This window comes from Pristiophorus japonicus, chromosome 21, assembly GCF_044704955.1.
Source record: "Pristiophorus japonicus isolate sPriJap1 chromosome 21, sPriJap1.hap1, whole genome shotgun sequence".
NCBI classification, from domain to species: Eukaryota; Metazoa; Chordata; class Chondrichthyes; family Pristiophoridae; genus Pristiophorus; species Pristiophorus japonicus.
This window is the reverse complement of record NC_091997.1, coordinates 91,043,813-91,058,955: the sequence shown is the minus strand read 5'-3', so window position 1 is coordinate 91,058,955 and position 15,143 is coordinate 91,043,813. Positions and strand designations below refer to the sequence as shown.

The 15,143-nt window shown below is 50.3% G+C and overlaps 1 protein-coding gene across 7 annotated transcripts in view; it reads right to left on the bottom strand.

The window, feature by feature from the left end:
* The window catches only part of LOC139234174 (talin-2), a 379,178-nt gene that overhangs the window by 117,149 nt on the left and 246,886 nt on the right, over nucleotides 1-15,143 (bottom strand). For all 7 annotated transcript variants that reach the window (XM_070865210.1, XM_070865207.1, XM_070865213.1 and 4 more), the window contains 2 exons: nucleotides 6,942-7,150; nucleotides 2,294-2,413 (listed from right to left, as the gene is read on the bottom strand). In XM_070865210.1, the coding sequence (XP_070721311.1) occupies nucleotides 2,294-2,413; nucleotides 6,942-7,150 (329 nt within the window). The remainder of the gene's footprint in view (nucleotides 1-2,293; nucleotides 2,414-6,941; nucleotides 7,151-15,143) is intronic.

The following is a 15,143-nucleotide window of genomic DNA, read 5'->3' as shown; positions in this document are numbered from 1 at the left end:
CACTCACACTGACAGACACACACACACTGACACACTCACACTGACAGACACACACACACTGACACACTCACACTGACAGACACACTCACACTGACAGACACACACACTGACACACTCACACTGACAGACACACTCACACTGACAGACACACTCACACTGACAGACACACACACTGACACACTCACACTGACAGACACACTCACACTGACAGACACACACACTGACGCACTCACACTGACAGACGCACTCACACTGACACACTCACACTGACACACTCACACTGACAGACGCACTCACTGACAGACGCACTCACACTGACAGACACACACACACTGACAGACGCACTCACACTGACAGACGCACTCACACTGACAGACGCACTCACACTGACAGACGCACTCACACTGACAGACGCACTCACACTGACAGACGCACTCACACTGACAGACGCACTCACACTGACAGACGCACTCACACTGACAGACGCACTCACACTGACAGACGCACTCACACTGACAGACGCACTCACACTGACAGACGCACTCACACTACACACTGACAGACGCACTCACACTGATAGACGCACTCACACTACACACTGACAGACGCACTCACACTGATAGACGCACTCACACTGACAGACGCACTCACACTGACAGACACACACACACTGACACACTCACACTGACAGACGCACTCACACTGACGGACACACACACACTGACAGACGCACTCACACTGACAGACGCACACACACTGACAGACACACTCACACTGACAGACACACTCACACTGACAGACGCACTCACACTGACAGACGCACTCACACTACACACTGACAGACGCACTCACACTGACAGACACACACACACTGACAGACACACACACACTGACACACTCACACTGACAGACACACACACACTGACAGACACACACACTGACACACTCACAGACAGACACACTCACACTGACAGACACACTCACACTGACAGACACACACACACTGACACACTCACACTGACAGACACACACACACTGACAGACACACACACTGACACACTCACAGACAGACACACTCACACTGACAGACGCACTCACACTGACAGACACACACACTGACAGACACACACACTGACAGACACACTCACACTGACACACTCACACTGACAGACACACACACACTGACAGACACACTCACACTGACACACTCACACTGACAGACACACTCACACTGACAGACACACACACACTGACAGACACACTCACACAGACACACTCACACTGACAGACACACTCACACCTTAACTACACAGAAACAGAAACCCCATAGCTCAACATCCAGTGTCTTAAAACGGCTCAGTGATGATGCAGCAACGGTTGAATATGCAGAAACGTTGCAGCACCGGTTACTGCAAGTGCCAAAGGTGTTTGAGACGGTACATCGCGTTAAGACTCCTGGAGCAGTGCAATAGTGAGCGAGTGCCACACGCAAACCATGATGGAGACCAATGCTGGGCCATGAACTAGTTCAACCAATGCCCACCAGGTTCTCAATGTACTGCCAGAGCTCGCTGATGTAGTGTTTTGGGGCTTTAGATGCGAGTTATCACCTGGATACGGTATGGATACGGTAACTTAACAATCACTGGAGCAAGTAGGGTGTATTATGACATACAAGAGTGAGTCTTTCCACCATTTTGAAGAGACTCTGGGCAGCCATTTTGAGGAGACTATGGGCGGCCATTTTGAGTGAACTATGGGCGGCCATTTTGAGTGGACTATGGGCGGCCATTTTGAGGGGACTATGGGCGGCCATTTTGAAGAGACTCTGGGCAGCCATTTTTGAGGGGATTATGGGCGGCCATTTTGAGTTGACTGTGGGCAGCCATTTTGAGGAATCTCTGGCCTGCCACCTGTTGTGTGATATGGCTGGGATTAACCTTACAAGGCCCTCCTTTGAATTGTGGGTCACGACTGTGCTTCACACATGGACTCCCATTCGGCGTAGACTGGGGTTCACTTGAGCTCACTCTCCTCTGCTATTGGTGCACACTCCGGGCACGTGGAATTGAGGGTTCCACATCTGGGTAGAACTGATCTGGCTGAGACTGTACCGTGAGGGGAAGGATCCAGCGATGGTGAGTCAACGCCAGATTCTGGCCCGGGGGCCTGGGTTCTCTCCGAAGAGTTTGATTTGTAGTTTATAGGATTTAAAAATAAATAAATAAATATATAGAAGGTAGTTCCTTCCAGGAAACGTTTTGTGAGTTACGGCACACCCCTCAAATCTCACCGAGTCGACCAGCAGTTTTTTGCTGGACTCGCCGATGCTCTTCAGCGCCATGTCCACGTCCTTCTGCCCCGGCAGACAGTTCACGCAGTTGTTGAGCGAGTGAGACACCGCCTTCGCCACCTTCATAAAACAAAGGAACAATCCTGACGCAGCCGTCTTGTCCGGGACTCTACAGCACCCGTCTGTCACCGAGCGGGTGTGACCCAGTCCGATCTGGTGGTTGGTTGGCAGGGTGGCAATCAACACCAACCAGACGTGCCTCAGAGTGGGAGAACAAACCGGCCAATGGCCGCTCGAGCGCAGCCAATGCCACCTGGACAGGAGGCACCAGCAACAATTCACCGTTACATCACGCCTTAAACGTAGTAAAACTTCCCAAGGCACTTCCCAGCGAGCAACATAGCAGCAAAACTGACCAAAAGCCGAGACAAAGAGGTAGGTTTTATGGAGTGTTGAAGGAGGAAAGTTGTGTAGATGCAGGGAGGCCAAGGGCGGGAAACTCCAGAGCTCAGAGTCTTGGAGCTGAAGGCATGGCCGCCAAAAGTGGAGCGATTACAATCGGGGGTTGGGCAAGTGGCCGGAATTGGAGGACCGCAGAGATCTCAGAGGGTTGGAGGTCTGGAGGGGGTTACAGAGATAGGGAGGGTTGTAGGTCTGGAGGAGGTTACAGAGATAGGGAGGGGTTTAGGGGCTGGAGTAGGTTACAGAGATAGGGAGGGGTGTAGGGCTGGAGGAGATTAAAGATAGGGAGGGGTGTAGGGGCTGGAGGAGGTTACAGAGATAGGGAGGGGTGTAGGGCTGGAGGAGATTAAAGATAGGGAGAGGTGTAGGGCTGGAGTAGGTTACAGAGATAGGGAGGGGTGTAGGGCTGGAGGAGATTAAAGATAGGGAGGGGTGAAGGGGCTGGAGGAGGTTACAGAGATAAGGAGGGATGTAGGGGTTGGAGGAGATTAAAGATAGGGAGGGGTGTGGGGGCTGGAGGAGGTTACAGAGATAGGGAGGGGTGTAGGGGTTGGAGGAGGTTGCAGAGATAGGGAGGGGTGTAGGGGCTGGAGGAGGTTACAGAGATAGGGAGGGGTGTAGGGCTGGAGGAGATTAAAGATAGGGAGGGGTGTAGGGGCTGGAGGAGGTTACAGAGATAAGGAGGGATGTAGGGGTTGGAGGAGATTAAAGATAGGGAGGGGTGTGGGGGCTGGAGGAGGTTACAGAGATAGGGAGGGGTGTCGGGGTTGGAGGAGGTTGCAGAGATAGGGAAGGGTGTAGGGGCTGGAGCAGGTTACGGAGATAGGGAGGGGTGTAGGGGCTGGAGGAGGTTACGGAGAGAACCTGAATGAACAAGTTGCTGTGAGCCATTTATGAAGGTTTTCAAGCAGTCAGTTCACAGGGACCGGAGTAAAAAGTCTTGGGATCGAGGTAGTGCTCCTATCCAAAAGAAAATGTATTAATTCATTCCTCGGATGTGGGTGTCGCTGGCAAGGCCGGCATTTATTGCCCGTCCCGGACCACCCTGGAGACGGGCGTGGTGGGCATTATTCTCCAGGGGTTTAATGTAACAGAGGGACTGGTAATCACGTTGGCATGAGCGGGGTGTCAGATATAGGCCAGGCCGGGTCAGCACGGTTTTCTTTCCGAGTGAACCGGGCAAAATGTAACTGTTGGCAAATACTCAAAATAAAGGCGATTAAGGCAGCAAATAATCCATTATTTTAAAAGGGTCTAAACATACCGGACAATTCTAGATCAGGAGGTTCAGGAAAATTATTCGGAGATGTTTTGAGGGATCTGGGAGGTAAATCGTTGGGAATAGCTGAATGCACATCAATAATTAACTGCAGAGGTGTGGGTCCAGGGAGAGGAGGGCACAGTCCAGGGTTCAAACATGCTGGGCTCAAAACTATAAGGGCAACTATAAATGGGAACATTGAGCTGGCAAAGGGTGTGAATGGAATCGCACATGGTTGGTGACAGGGTTTGTAGACTCTTCACAACCTAGGTGTCATATTTGACCCTGAAATGATCTTCCGACCACATCTCCGCCTATTTCCACCTCTGTAACATCGCCTGTCTCCGCCCCTGCTTCAGCTCATCCGCTGCTGAAACCCTCATCCCTACCTTTGCTACCTCTAGACTTGACTATTCCAACACACTCCTGACTCCCACATTCTACTCTACGTAAACAAGAGGTGATCCAAAACTCCGCTGCCCCGTGTCCTAACTTGCACCGAGTCCCGCTCACCCATCACCCCCTGTGCTCACTGCCCTGTGTCCTAACTCGCACCGAGTCCCACTCACCCATCACCCCCTGTGCTCGCTGCCCCGTATCCTAACTCGCACCGAGTCCCACTCACCCATCACCCCCTGTGCTCACTGCCCCATGTCCTAACTCTCACCAAGTTCCGCTCACCCATCAACCCTGTGCTCGCTGACCTACATTGGCTCCCAGTTAAGCAACGCCTCGATTTCAAAATTCTCATCCTTGTTTCTATACCGCGTTTCACCACCTCAGTCCTTTACAGCCAATTACATACATTTGAAGTGTTGTAATGTGGGAAATGCAGCAGCAATATGTGCACAGCAAGCTCCCACAAACAGCATGTAATAATGCCTGGATAATCTGTTTAATGTTGATTGAGGGATAAATATTGGCCCAGGACACACAGAAACATAGAAAATAGGTGCAGGAGTAGGCCATTCAGCCCTTTGAGCCTGCACCGACATTCAATGAGTTCATGGCTGAACATGCAACTTCAGTACCCCATTCCTGCTTTCTCGTCATACCCCTGATCGCTTTAGCCGTAAGGGCCACATCTAACTCCCTTTTAATTATATCCAACGAACTGGCCTCAACAACTTTCTGTGGTAGAGAATTCCACAGGTTCACAATTCTCTGGGTGAAGAAGTTTCTCCTCATCTCGGTCCTAGATGGCTTACCCCTTATCCTGAGACTGTGACCCTTGGTTCCATTCTTTCTGCATCTTCCTGCATCTAATCTATCCAATCCCATCAGAATTTTATATGTTTCTTATATGAGATCCCCTCTCATTCTTCTAAATTCCAGTGAATATAAGCCGAGTCGATCCAGTCTTTCTTCATATGTCAGTCCTACCATACCGGGAATCAGTCTGGTGAACCTTCGCTGTACTCCCTCAATAGCAAGAATGTCCTTCCTCAGATTAAGAGACCAAAACTATACACAATACTCCAGGTGTGGCATCACCAAGGCCGTGTACAACTCCAGTAAGACCTCCCTGCTCCTATGCTCAAATCCCCTAGCTATGAAGGCCAACATGCCATTTGCTTTCTTAACCGCCTGCTGTACCTGCATGCCAACTTTCAATGACTGATGTACCAGGACACCCAGGTCTCGTTGCACCTCCCCTTTTCCTAATCTGTCACCATTCAGATAATATTATGCCTTCTTGTTTTTGCCACCAAAGTGGATAACCTCACATTTATCTACATTATACTGCATCTGCCATGCATTTGCCCACTCACCTAACCTGTCCAAGTCACCCTGCAGCCTCTTAACATCCTCCTCACAGCTCACACCACCACCCAGTTTAGTGTCATCTGCAAACTTGGAGATATTATATTCAATTCCTTCGTCTAAATCGTTAATATATATTGTAAATAGCTGGGGTCCCAGCACTGAAACTTGCGGTACCCCACTAATCACTGCCTGCCATTCTGAAAAGGACCCGTTTATTCCCACTCTTTGCATCCTGTCTGCCAACCAGTTCTCTATCCACGTCAGTACATTACCCCCAATCCCAAATGCCTTAATTTTGCACACCAATCTCTTGTGGGGGACATTGTCAAAAGCCTTTTGAAAGTCCAGTACGGCGCTCCCTCAGTACTGCCCCTCCGACAGTGTGGCACTCCCTCAGTACTGCCCCTCCAACAGTGCAGCACTCCCTCAGTACTGTCCCTCCGACAGTGTGGCGCTCCCTCAGTACTGCCCCTCCAAAATGCAGCACTCCCTCAGCACTGCCCCTCCAACAGTGCAGCGCTCCCTCAGTACTGTCCCTCCGACAGTGCGGCGCTCCCTCAGTACTGTCCCTCCGACAGTGTGGCGCTCCCTCAGTACTGCCCCTCCAAAATGCAGCACTCCCTCAGCACTGCCCCTCCAACAGTGCAGCGCTCCCTCAGTACTGTCCCTCCGACAGTGTGGCGCTCCCTCAGTACTGCCCCTCTGACAGTGCGGCGCTCCCTCAGTACTCCCCTTCGACAGTGCGGCACTCCCTCAGTACTGTCCCTCCGACAGTGCGGCACTCCCTCCGTACTGCCCCTCCGACAGTGCGGCGCTCCCTCAGTACTGCCCCCCCCAACAGTGCGGCGCTCCCTCCGTACTGCCCCCCCCCCCCGACAGTGCAGCACTCCCTCCGTACTGCCCCCCCAACAGTGCGGCACTCCCTCAGTACTGCCCCTCCGACAGTGTGGCGCTCCCTCAGTACTGCACTGGGAGTGTCAGCATAGATTTTTGTGCTTATGTCCCTGGGGTGGGACTTGAGCCCACAACCTTCTGACTCTGAGGTGACGGTGTGCCCACTGAGCCACGGCTGACCCTGTGGGTTGGGTTAAGATTGGGTCTTTAGTGTGTGTGTATATATATTTAGCAGGATGTGCGGGCGAGTTTGGTCGGCCTGACCTGGGCCAGTCGCTGCTGGCTCTCTGCGTCCCCGGGCGATGCCAGTGCGTGCTTGGCTTCCTGGATGAGCAAGGCAGATCCGTCCATCACGTCTCGCGCCGTGTCCAGCATGGAGTGCTGAGCCGGGGGGCTGTCGGTCGATGCGGCAACCCCACGGGCTGCCGAGGCAAGCGTCTTGAGAGCCTGCGCCGTTTCTCGTGCGGCGATACCTGAGAGCGGGGCACAAGCGAGAGATCAGACCCCAACGGCTCGGGCATAGCAAAGGACCTCGATGCAACAGTTGTAAGTGGATGGAGAGAGTCCATCGCCAAATGATGCCCTCCCCCCAACAGTACCACTTACCGCCCGCGTTACTTCCTCACGGGCCGGATTTTTGGCTTTTCTGTTCTCGGGGCGGGAAAGTTATCGGCCGGGAATAGTTTGGTGAGGACGTCCCGGCATCTGGGCCCTGCGTCAGGGGGCGCAGCGCGAAGGGAGGCGTTGTACACCTCTCGTGGTGCAAGGATGGGAAATGTGCGTTCCGAGAGGGGCCTGTGGGAGGGGAACCTTAAATAAAAACACAAAAACATTCCCACAACATTGCCCACGCCACAACACAAATTGTTAAAAGCATTAAAAGCACTCGCGCTCACTTTCCGACATGTTACCTTCTCACGGCTATGCCGCACCGCACTGAGTTCCCACACTGTCATCGCGGGCGTAGTTCCGGCCGGACAGGGTGGGAAAAAGGCCCCAAAACTCGACCGGAGATTGGCGAAGGGGCGCAGGAGACCTGAACGCCGCCTTTCATGCCGCTCTGGGCCGAAGGACGGGAAAATCCAGCCCCTGGTCTCGGCCCCCACCCTCTCGAGCCGCCCAGTGCCTCGGCCTAGGCGGGCAGGCTCCTGATCGGCCTGACTCATTGGCACCACACACCTGGACAGGGACTTGTGGCTGACTCACCCAGACCTCTGGAGCGGTGAGTCAGTGTACCCACGGCCAACAACCAATTACCCGGCCTGCATTTCCCCCAGTGCTCCAAATGAGCCGACTTCAAAGCCCAAGACTTGCGCTCGTTGCCAAGGGGCCTGGCTCCAGGTCGATTGGTTTCCCAATGTGAGTCACTTTGTTTCTGAGAGTTTGATTTGGACACATTCTCGGGGAGGGTTTCAGCTCGTGCTCCAGAGGCACACAAATCAACAACACAATTCACACCGGCCCCACTCTGAGCACACACACCGAATCCAAGTCTTTGAGCCGACTCCTGAGCCACCAACACACAGCAGGGAGGGGTGGTGTACATTCATCAATCGTTAATAATGTGCGAGGGAGTGTACTAGTGATAATATGGGACGGGGTGGATCAGGTATGAGTTCTGACGACCTGGAACATTAATTCTGTTTCTCTCTCCACGGATGCTGAGTATTTCCAGCATTTTCGGTTTTGATTTTGGATTTCCAGCATCCGTGGTATCTTGCTTTTGTACCAGCAATGGTATGGGGTGTTTTAGTAATATCACTAGGCGGGGACGGAATGCCAATGAGTTGTTTGTGACAACACTGGGCCCCGAGATACCCTGCAAATAATACAGGGACAGTCGGAGGGTAAAATACCTGCCCGAGGCGCAAGATCTGAAGAACATAAGAATTAGGAGCAGGAATCGGCCATTCGGCCCCTCGAGCCTGCTCTGCCATTCAGTGGGATCATGGCTGATCATCAACCTCAACTCCAATTTCCCCATATCCCTCGATTCCCTCAATATCCAAACATCTATTGATCCCTGTCTTGCATATACTGAAAGACTGAGCCTCCACAGCCCTCTGGGGCAGACAATTCCAAAGATTCACCACCCTCTGAGTGAAGAAATTTCTCCTCATCTCAGTCCTAAATGGCCGACTCCTTATCCTGAGACTGTGACCCCTGGTTCCAGACTCACCAGCCCGGGGGGAACATCCTCCCAGCATCTACCCTGTCAATCCCCCTCAGAATCTTGTATGTTTCAATGAGATCACCTCTCATTCTTCTAAACGCCAGAGAGTATCGGCCCATTCTACACAATCTCTCACCATAGGACAACCCTCTCATCCCAGGGATCAGTCCAGTGAACCTTCGTTGCAGCACCTCCAAGGCAGAAAGCTTTCTATAGGCGCGACCCAAGCAGGCTGACCAAGATTTATTGCCATGTGTGCGTTTTGTTTCAGACTGTAAACACTTTGTTTCTGCTGGTGAGTACAACCGATGCATTCGTTGTGTTTTATTGTCGGGTCACTTGCAATGTTTTGCTTTCCCATTTTAAAACGTCCTGCAGAAGAATAAATTCGAACAGGAAATAACTCAAGCTGCACAAACAAGGCGGGCTGTAAGAATAGCGAGACTCTTACTGCTGACGGAGACATTACAGAGGTTGCATGGGCCACAGTCCCTGGTGCAACATTAGTGTCACCGCTTTACAGAGCAAGCGCTCAATGGCCAAGGTTCCTGCTTCATTCAACTACAAAAACATCCAGTCACTGTTGGCGTGATTTACACTCTACAATAAACTGCAACACGCCCAACCACCTGTTGCTGCTGCACCTCACATAAAAGACTTGCATTTCGATAGCGCCTTTCACAGCCACAGCAGGTCCCGAAGCACTTGACAGCCACTTTTGGAGTGTAGTCACTGTTGTAATGTGGGAAACGCGGCAGCCAATTTGCGCACAGCAAGCTCCCACACACAGCAATGTGATAATGGCCAGATAATCTGTTTTAGTGATGTTGGTTCAGGGATAAATATCGGCCCCAGGACACCGGGGAGAACTCCCCTGCTCTTCTTCAAATACTGAACATGGGATCTTTTATATCCACCTGAGAGCAGACGGGGCCTCGGTTTAACGTCTCATCTGAAAGACGGCACTTCTGACAGTGTGGCACTCCCTCAGCACTGCACTGGGAGTGTCAGCCTAGATTTGCGTGCTCAAGTCCCTGGAATGGGACTTGAACCCACAACCTTCTGACTCAGAGGCGAGAGAGCTGCCCACTGAGTCAAGGATTCGCTCCAGAGGCTCAGATCTGGACTCAAGTGGCATAAACTACAACAAGCTGGGGGGTGAGGGTGGGGGGTTGATAGTGGGGGGGTGGGAGTGGGGCTGTGGGTGAGGGGTTGGGGGATTCGGGCTGTCGAAGGCAGATGCTGCGGTTCAGCATAGCATTGCCACTTCGTGCCTCCAACAGGTACCTGAGAAATGAGCGACATGTTATACGGCATGCCTAGTGCCACGCACCACAGCTGGCAGTAGAAGGGCAGGTTTATCCGCCTCTCCTTTGGGTGAAATCCGATGTTAAGTGGATCTGACTGAATATTTTCTTCTTCGTTCAGAAAAATACATCCTTCACATTGCCGTCACATCGAAACTTGAATCTTGTATTTTGTTCCAGCCCCCTCCCTCAGCCACTCCCACACCTCAGCCCACCCAATGAGCATCCCGGAATGTGAGCTCATCCACTTTGGGCCAGAGAAAGACAATTCGGAAAACGTTCGTAATGTTGAGACACGAGTGAGTGCGGAGGAGCACAGGGATTTAAGTGTCTGTATGTTTTGTTTAAAAAGGGAGGAAGGGATAAACCGAGTAATTACAGGCCAGTTAGTTTAACCTCAGTGATGGGCAAATTAATGGAATCAATTCTGAGGGACAGGATAAACCTTCATTTGAAAGACACGGATTAATCAAGGACAGTCAGCATGGATTTGTTAAGGGAAGGTCGTGTCTGACAAACTTGATTGAGTTTTGTGAGGAGGTAACAAGGAGGGTTGATGAGGGCAGTGCGTTTGATGTAGTTTACATGGATTTTAGCAAGGCTTTTGATAAGTTCCATATGGTAGGCTGCTCAAAAAATTAAAAGCCCATGGGATCCAGGGTAGAGTGGCAAATTGGATCCAAAATTGGCTCAGAGGCAGGAAGCAAAGGGTGATGGTTGAGGGCAGTTTTAGTGACTGGAAGGCTGTTTCCAGTGGGGTTGCACAGGGCTCAGTACTGGGTCCCTTACTTTTTGTAGTATATGTTAATGAGTTCGACGTAAATGTAGGGGGCATGATAAAGAAATTTGCGGATGATACAAAAATTGGCCGTATGGTTGACAGTGAGGAGGAGAGCTTTAGACTGCAGGAAGATATCGATGGGCTGGTCAGTTGGGCAGAAAAATGGCAAATGGAATTCAATGCGGAAAAGTGTGAGGTAATGCATTTGGGGAGGGGCAACAAGGCAAGGGAATACACATTAAATGGGAGGGTACTGAGAGGTGTAGAGGAACAGAGCAACCTTGGAGTGTGTGTCCACAGATCCTTAAAGGTAGCAGGACAGGTCGATAAGGTAGTTAAAAAGGCATATGGAATACTTGCCTTTATTAGCCGAGGCATAGAATACAAGAGCAGGGAGGTTATGCTTGAACTGTAGAAAACATTGGTTAGGCCGTAGCTGGAGTACTGCGTTCAGTCTTGGTCACATTACAGGAAGGACGTGAGTGCGCTGGAGAGGGTACAGAGGAGATTTACGAGGATGTTGCCTGGAATGGAAGATTTTAGCTATGAAGAAAAATTGGATAGGCTGGGGTTTGTTTTCTTTGGAACAGAGGAGGCTGAGGGGAGACCTTCTTAAGGTGTATAAAATTATGAAGGGGCCTAGATAGAGTGGATAGGAAGGATCTATGTCCCTTGGCAGAGGGGTCAACAACCAGGGGGCATAGATTTAAAGTAATTGGTAGAAGGTTTAGAGGGGAGCTGAGGAAACATTTTTTCACCCAGAGGGTGGTGGGGGTCTAGAACTCACAGCCTGAAAGGGTGGTAGAGGCAGAAACCCTCACCACATTTAAAAAGTACTTGGATGTGCACTTAAAGTGCCGTAACCTACAGGGCTACGGACCGAGAGCTGGACAGTGGGATTAGGCTGGGTAGCTCTTGGTCGGCCGGCGCAGATACGATGGGCCGAATGGCCTCCTGTGTCATAATTTTCTATGTTGCTCTGAACACAATCACTAAAATCTCGTCCACAGGTACAGAAACTGATCAAAAAGGCTGACAGGATATTGGCCTTTATCTCAAGGGCACTTGGAGTTCAAAGGGGTGAAGTGATGCTTTGGTTGGTCGGATCCCATCGGGAGTAACTGTGTTCAGTCCTGGGCCCCGCCCCTCAGAGAGGATATATCGGTCTCGGAGGGCGTGCAGTGCAGATTCCCCAGAGTGATACCCGGGCTAAAGGGGTTACATTATGAGGACAGGTTGCATTAACTTGGCTTGTACTGTGTTGATTTTGGAAAGCTGAGGGGTGATTTCATGGGGGTATGTAAAATGATAAAAGGTTAGGGGAAACGGAGAGAAATTATTTCCTCTGGTGGGATGGTCCAGCACAAGCAGACATAATCCTCAAATTACAGCTGGTCCATTCAGGGGTGAAATCCAGGAGCACCCTTTTCACACACAGGCTGGTGGGAATCTGGAACTCTCTCCCCCAAAAGGCTGTGGATGCTGGGGGGCAATTGGAGCTTTCAAGAGTGAGATCGGCAGAGTTTTTTTATTCAGTAAGGGTATCGAGGGATGTGTTATAAAGGCAGGTAAATGGGAGTTGAGGTAAAGGTCAGCTATGATCTGAGTGAATGGCGGAACAGATTCAAGGGGCTGAATGGCCTCCTCCTGTTCCTATGTAAAACACTGATAACTGTTGGTTTTACAAACAAAATCGAAAGAGCTACCTTTGGCCTCGCCAAATAAACCTGATCATCATCTAATAACCCGTCACAACCCAGCTTTGATCCTCTAGAAATACTGCAGACAGAATATCATAGAATCATAGAAATTTACAGCACAGAAGGAGGCCATTTCAGCCCATTGTGTCCACACCGGCCGACCAAGAGCTGTCCAGCCTAATTCCACTTTGCAGCTCTTGGTCCGTAGCCCTGTAGGTTACGGCACTTCAAGTGCACATCCAAGTAAGTGGTGAGGGTATCTGCCTCTACCACCCTTTCAGGCAGTGAGTTCCAGACCCCCACCACCCTCTGGGTGAAGACATTTCCCCTCAAATCCCCTCTAAACCTCCCCGCAATTACTCTAAATCTAGATACTGTTAGGGGGGATGACTTACCAGGGGAAGGCACCAGCAGCCAGGTTCATGGCACCATGGGTGGCTCTGCTGCACAGAAGGGCGGGAAAAAGAGTGAGAGAGCTATAGTGATAGGGGACTCGATTGTAAGGGGAATAGATAAGAGTTTCTGCGGCCGCAACCGAGACTCCAGGATGGTATGTTGCCTCCCTGGTGCAAGGGTCAAGGATGTCTCAGAGCGGCTGCAGAGCATTCTGGAGAGGGAGGGTGAACAGACAGTTGTCGTGGTACATGTAGGTACCAACGATATAGGTAAATAGCGAGTCCTACAAGCTGAATTTAGGGAGCTAGGAGTTAAATTAAAAAGTAGGACCTCAAAGGTAGTAATCTCTGGATTGCTACCAGTGCCACATGCTAATCAGAGTAGAGGGAGCAGGATAGTTAGAATAAATACGGTGGCTTGAGCAGTGATGCAAGAGGGAGGGATTCAATTCCTGGGACATTGGAACCAGTTCTGGGGGAAGTGGGACCTGTACAAAAGGGACGGTCTGCACTTGGGCAGGACTGGAACTGATGTCCTAGGGGTAACATTTGCTTATGCAGTTCGGGAGTATTTAAACTAATATGGCAGGGGGATGGGAACCTATTCAGCGAGACAGGGCGAAGTAATATGGAGTCAGAAACAGATGGTAGAAAGGTAAAAAGCAATAGTGGAAGGCCGAGTAAACAAAGGCAAGAAACAAAAAGGGCCACACTACATCATAATTCTAAAAGGACAAAGGGTGTTAAAAAAACAAGCCTGAAGGCTTTGTGTTTTAATGCAAGGAGTATCTGTAATAAGGTGGATGAATTAACTGTGCAAATAGATGTTAACAGATATGATGTGATTGGGATTACAGAGACGTGGCTCCAGGATGATCAGGGCTGGGAACTCAACATCCAGGGGTATTCAACATTCAGGAAGGATAGAATAAAAGGAAAAGGAGGTGGGGTAGCATTGCTGGTTAAAGAGGAGATTAAAGCAATAGTTAGGAAGGATATTAGCTTGGATGATGTGGAATCTATATGGTTAAGAGCTGCAGAACACCAAAGGGCAAAAAACGTTAGTGGGAGTTGTGTACAGACCTCTAAACAGTAGTAGTGATGTTGGGGAGGGCATCAAACAGGAAATTAGGGGTGCATGCAATAAAGGTGCAGCAGTTATCATGGGTGACTTTAATATGCATATAGATTGGGTTAACCAAACTGGAAGCAATACGGTGGAGGAGGATTTCCTGGAGTGCATAAGGGATGGTTTTCTAGACCAATATGTCGAGAAACCAACTAGGGGAGAGGCCATCTTAGACTGGGTGTTGTGTAATGAGAGAGGATTAATTAGCAATCTCGTTGTGCGAGGCCCCTTGAGGAAGAGTGACCATAATATGGTGGAATTCTACATTAGGATGGAGAATGAAACAGTTAATTCAGAGACCATGGTCCAGAACTTAAAGAAGGGTAACTTTGAAGGTATGAGGCGTGAATTGGCTAGGATAGATTGGCGAATGATACTTAAGGGGTTAACAGTGGATGGACAATGGCAGACATTTAGAGACCGCATGGATGAGCTACAACAATTGTACATCCCTGTCTGGCGTAAAAATAAAAAAGGGAAGGTGGCTCAACCGTGGCTATCAAGGGAAATCAGGGATAGTATTAAAGCCAAGGAAGTGGCATACAAATTGGCCAAAATAGCAGCGAACCCGGGGACTGGGAGAAATTTAGAACTCAGCAGAGGAGGACAAAGGGTTTGATTAGGGCAGGGAAAATGGAGTACAAGAAGAAGCTTGCAGGGAACATTAAGACGGATTGCAAAAGCTTCTATAGATATGTAAAAGGAAAAAGGTTAGTAAAGACAAACGTAGGTCCCCTGTAGTCAGAATCAGGGGAAGTCATAACGGGGAACAAAGAAATGGCAGACCAATTGAACAAGTACTTTGGTTCGGTATTCACTAAGGAGGATATAAAAGGGGTCAGAAGGTCTAGTAAGAAGGAGGAACTGAGGGAAGTCCTTATTAATCGGGAAATTGTGTTGGGGAAATTGATGGGATTGAAGGCCGATAAATCCCCAGGGCTTGATGGACTGCATCCCAGAGTACTTAAGGAGGTGGCCTTG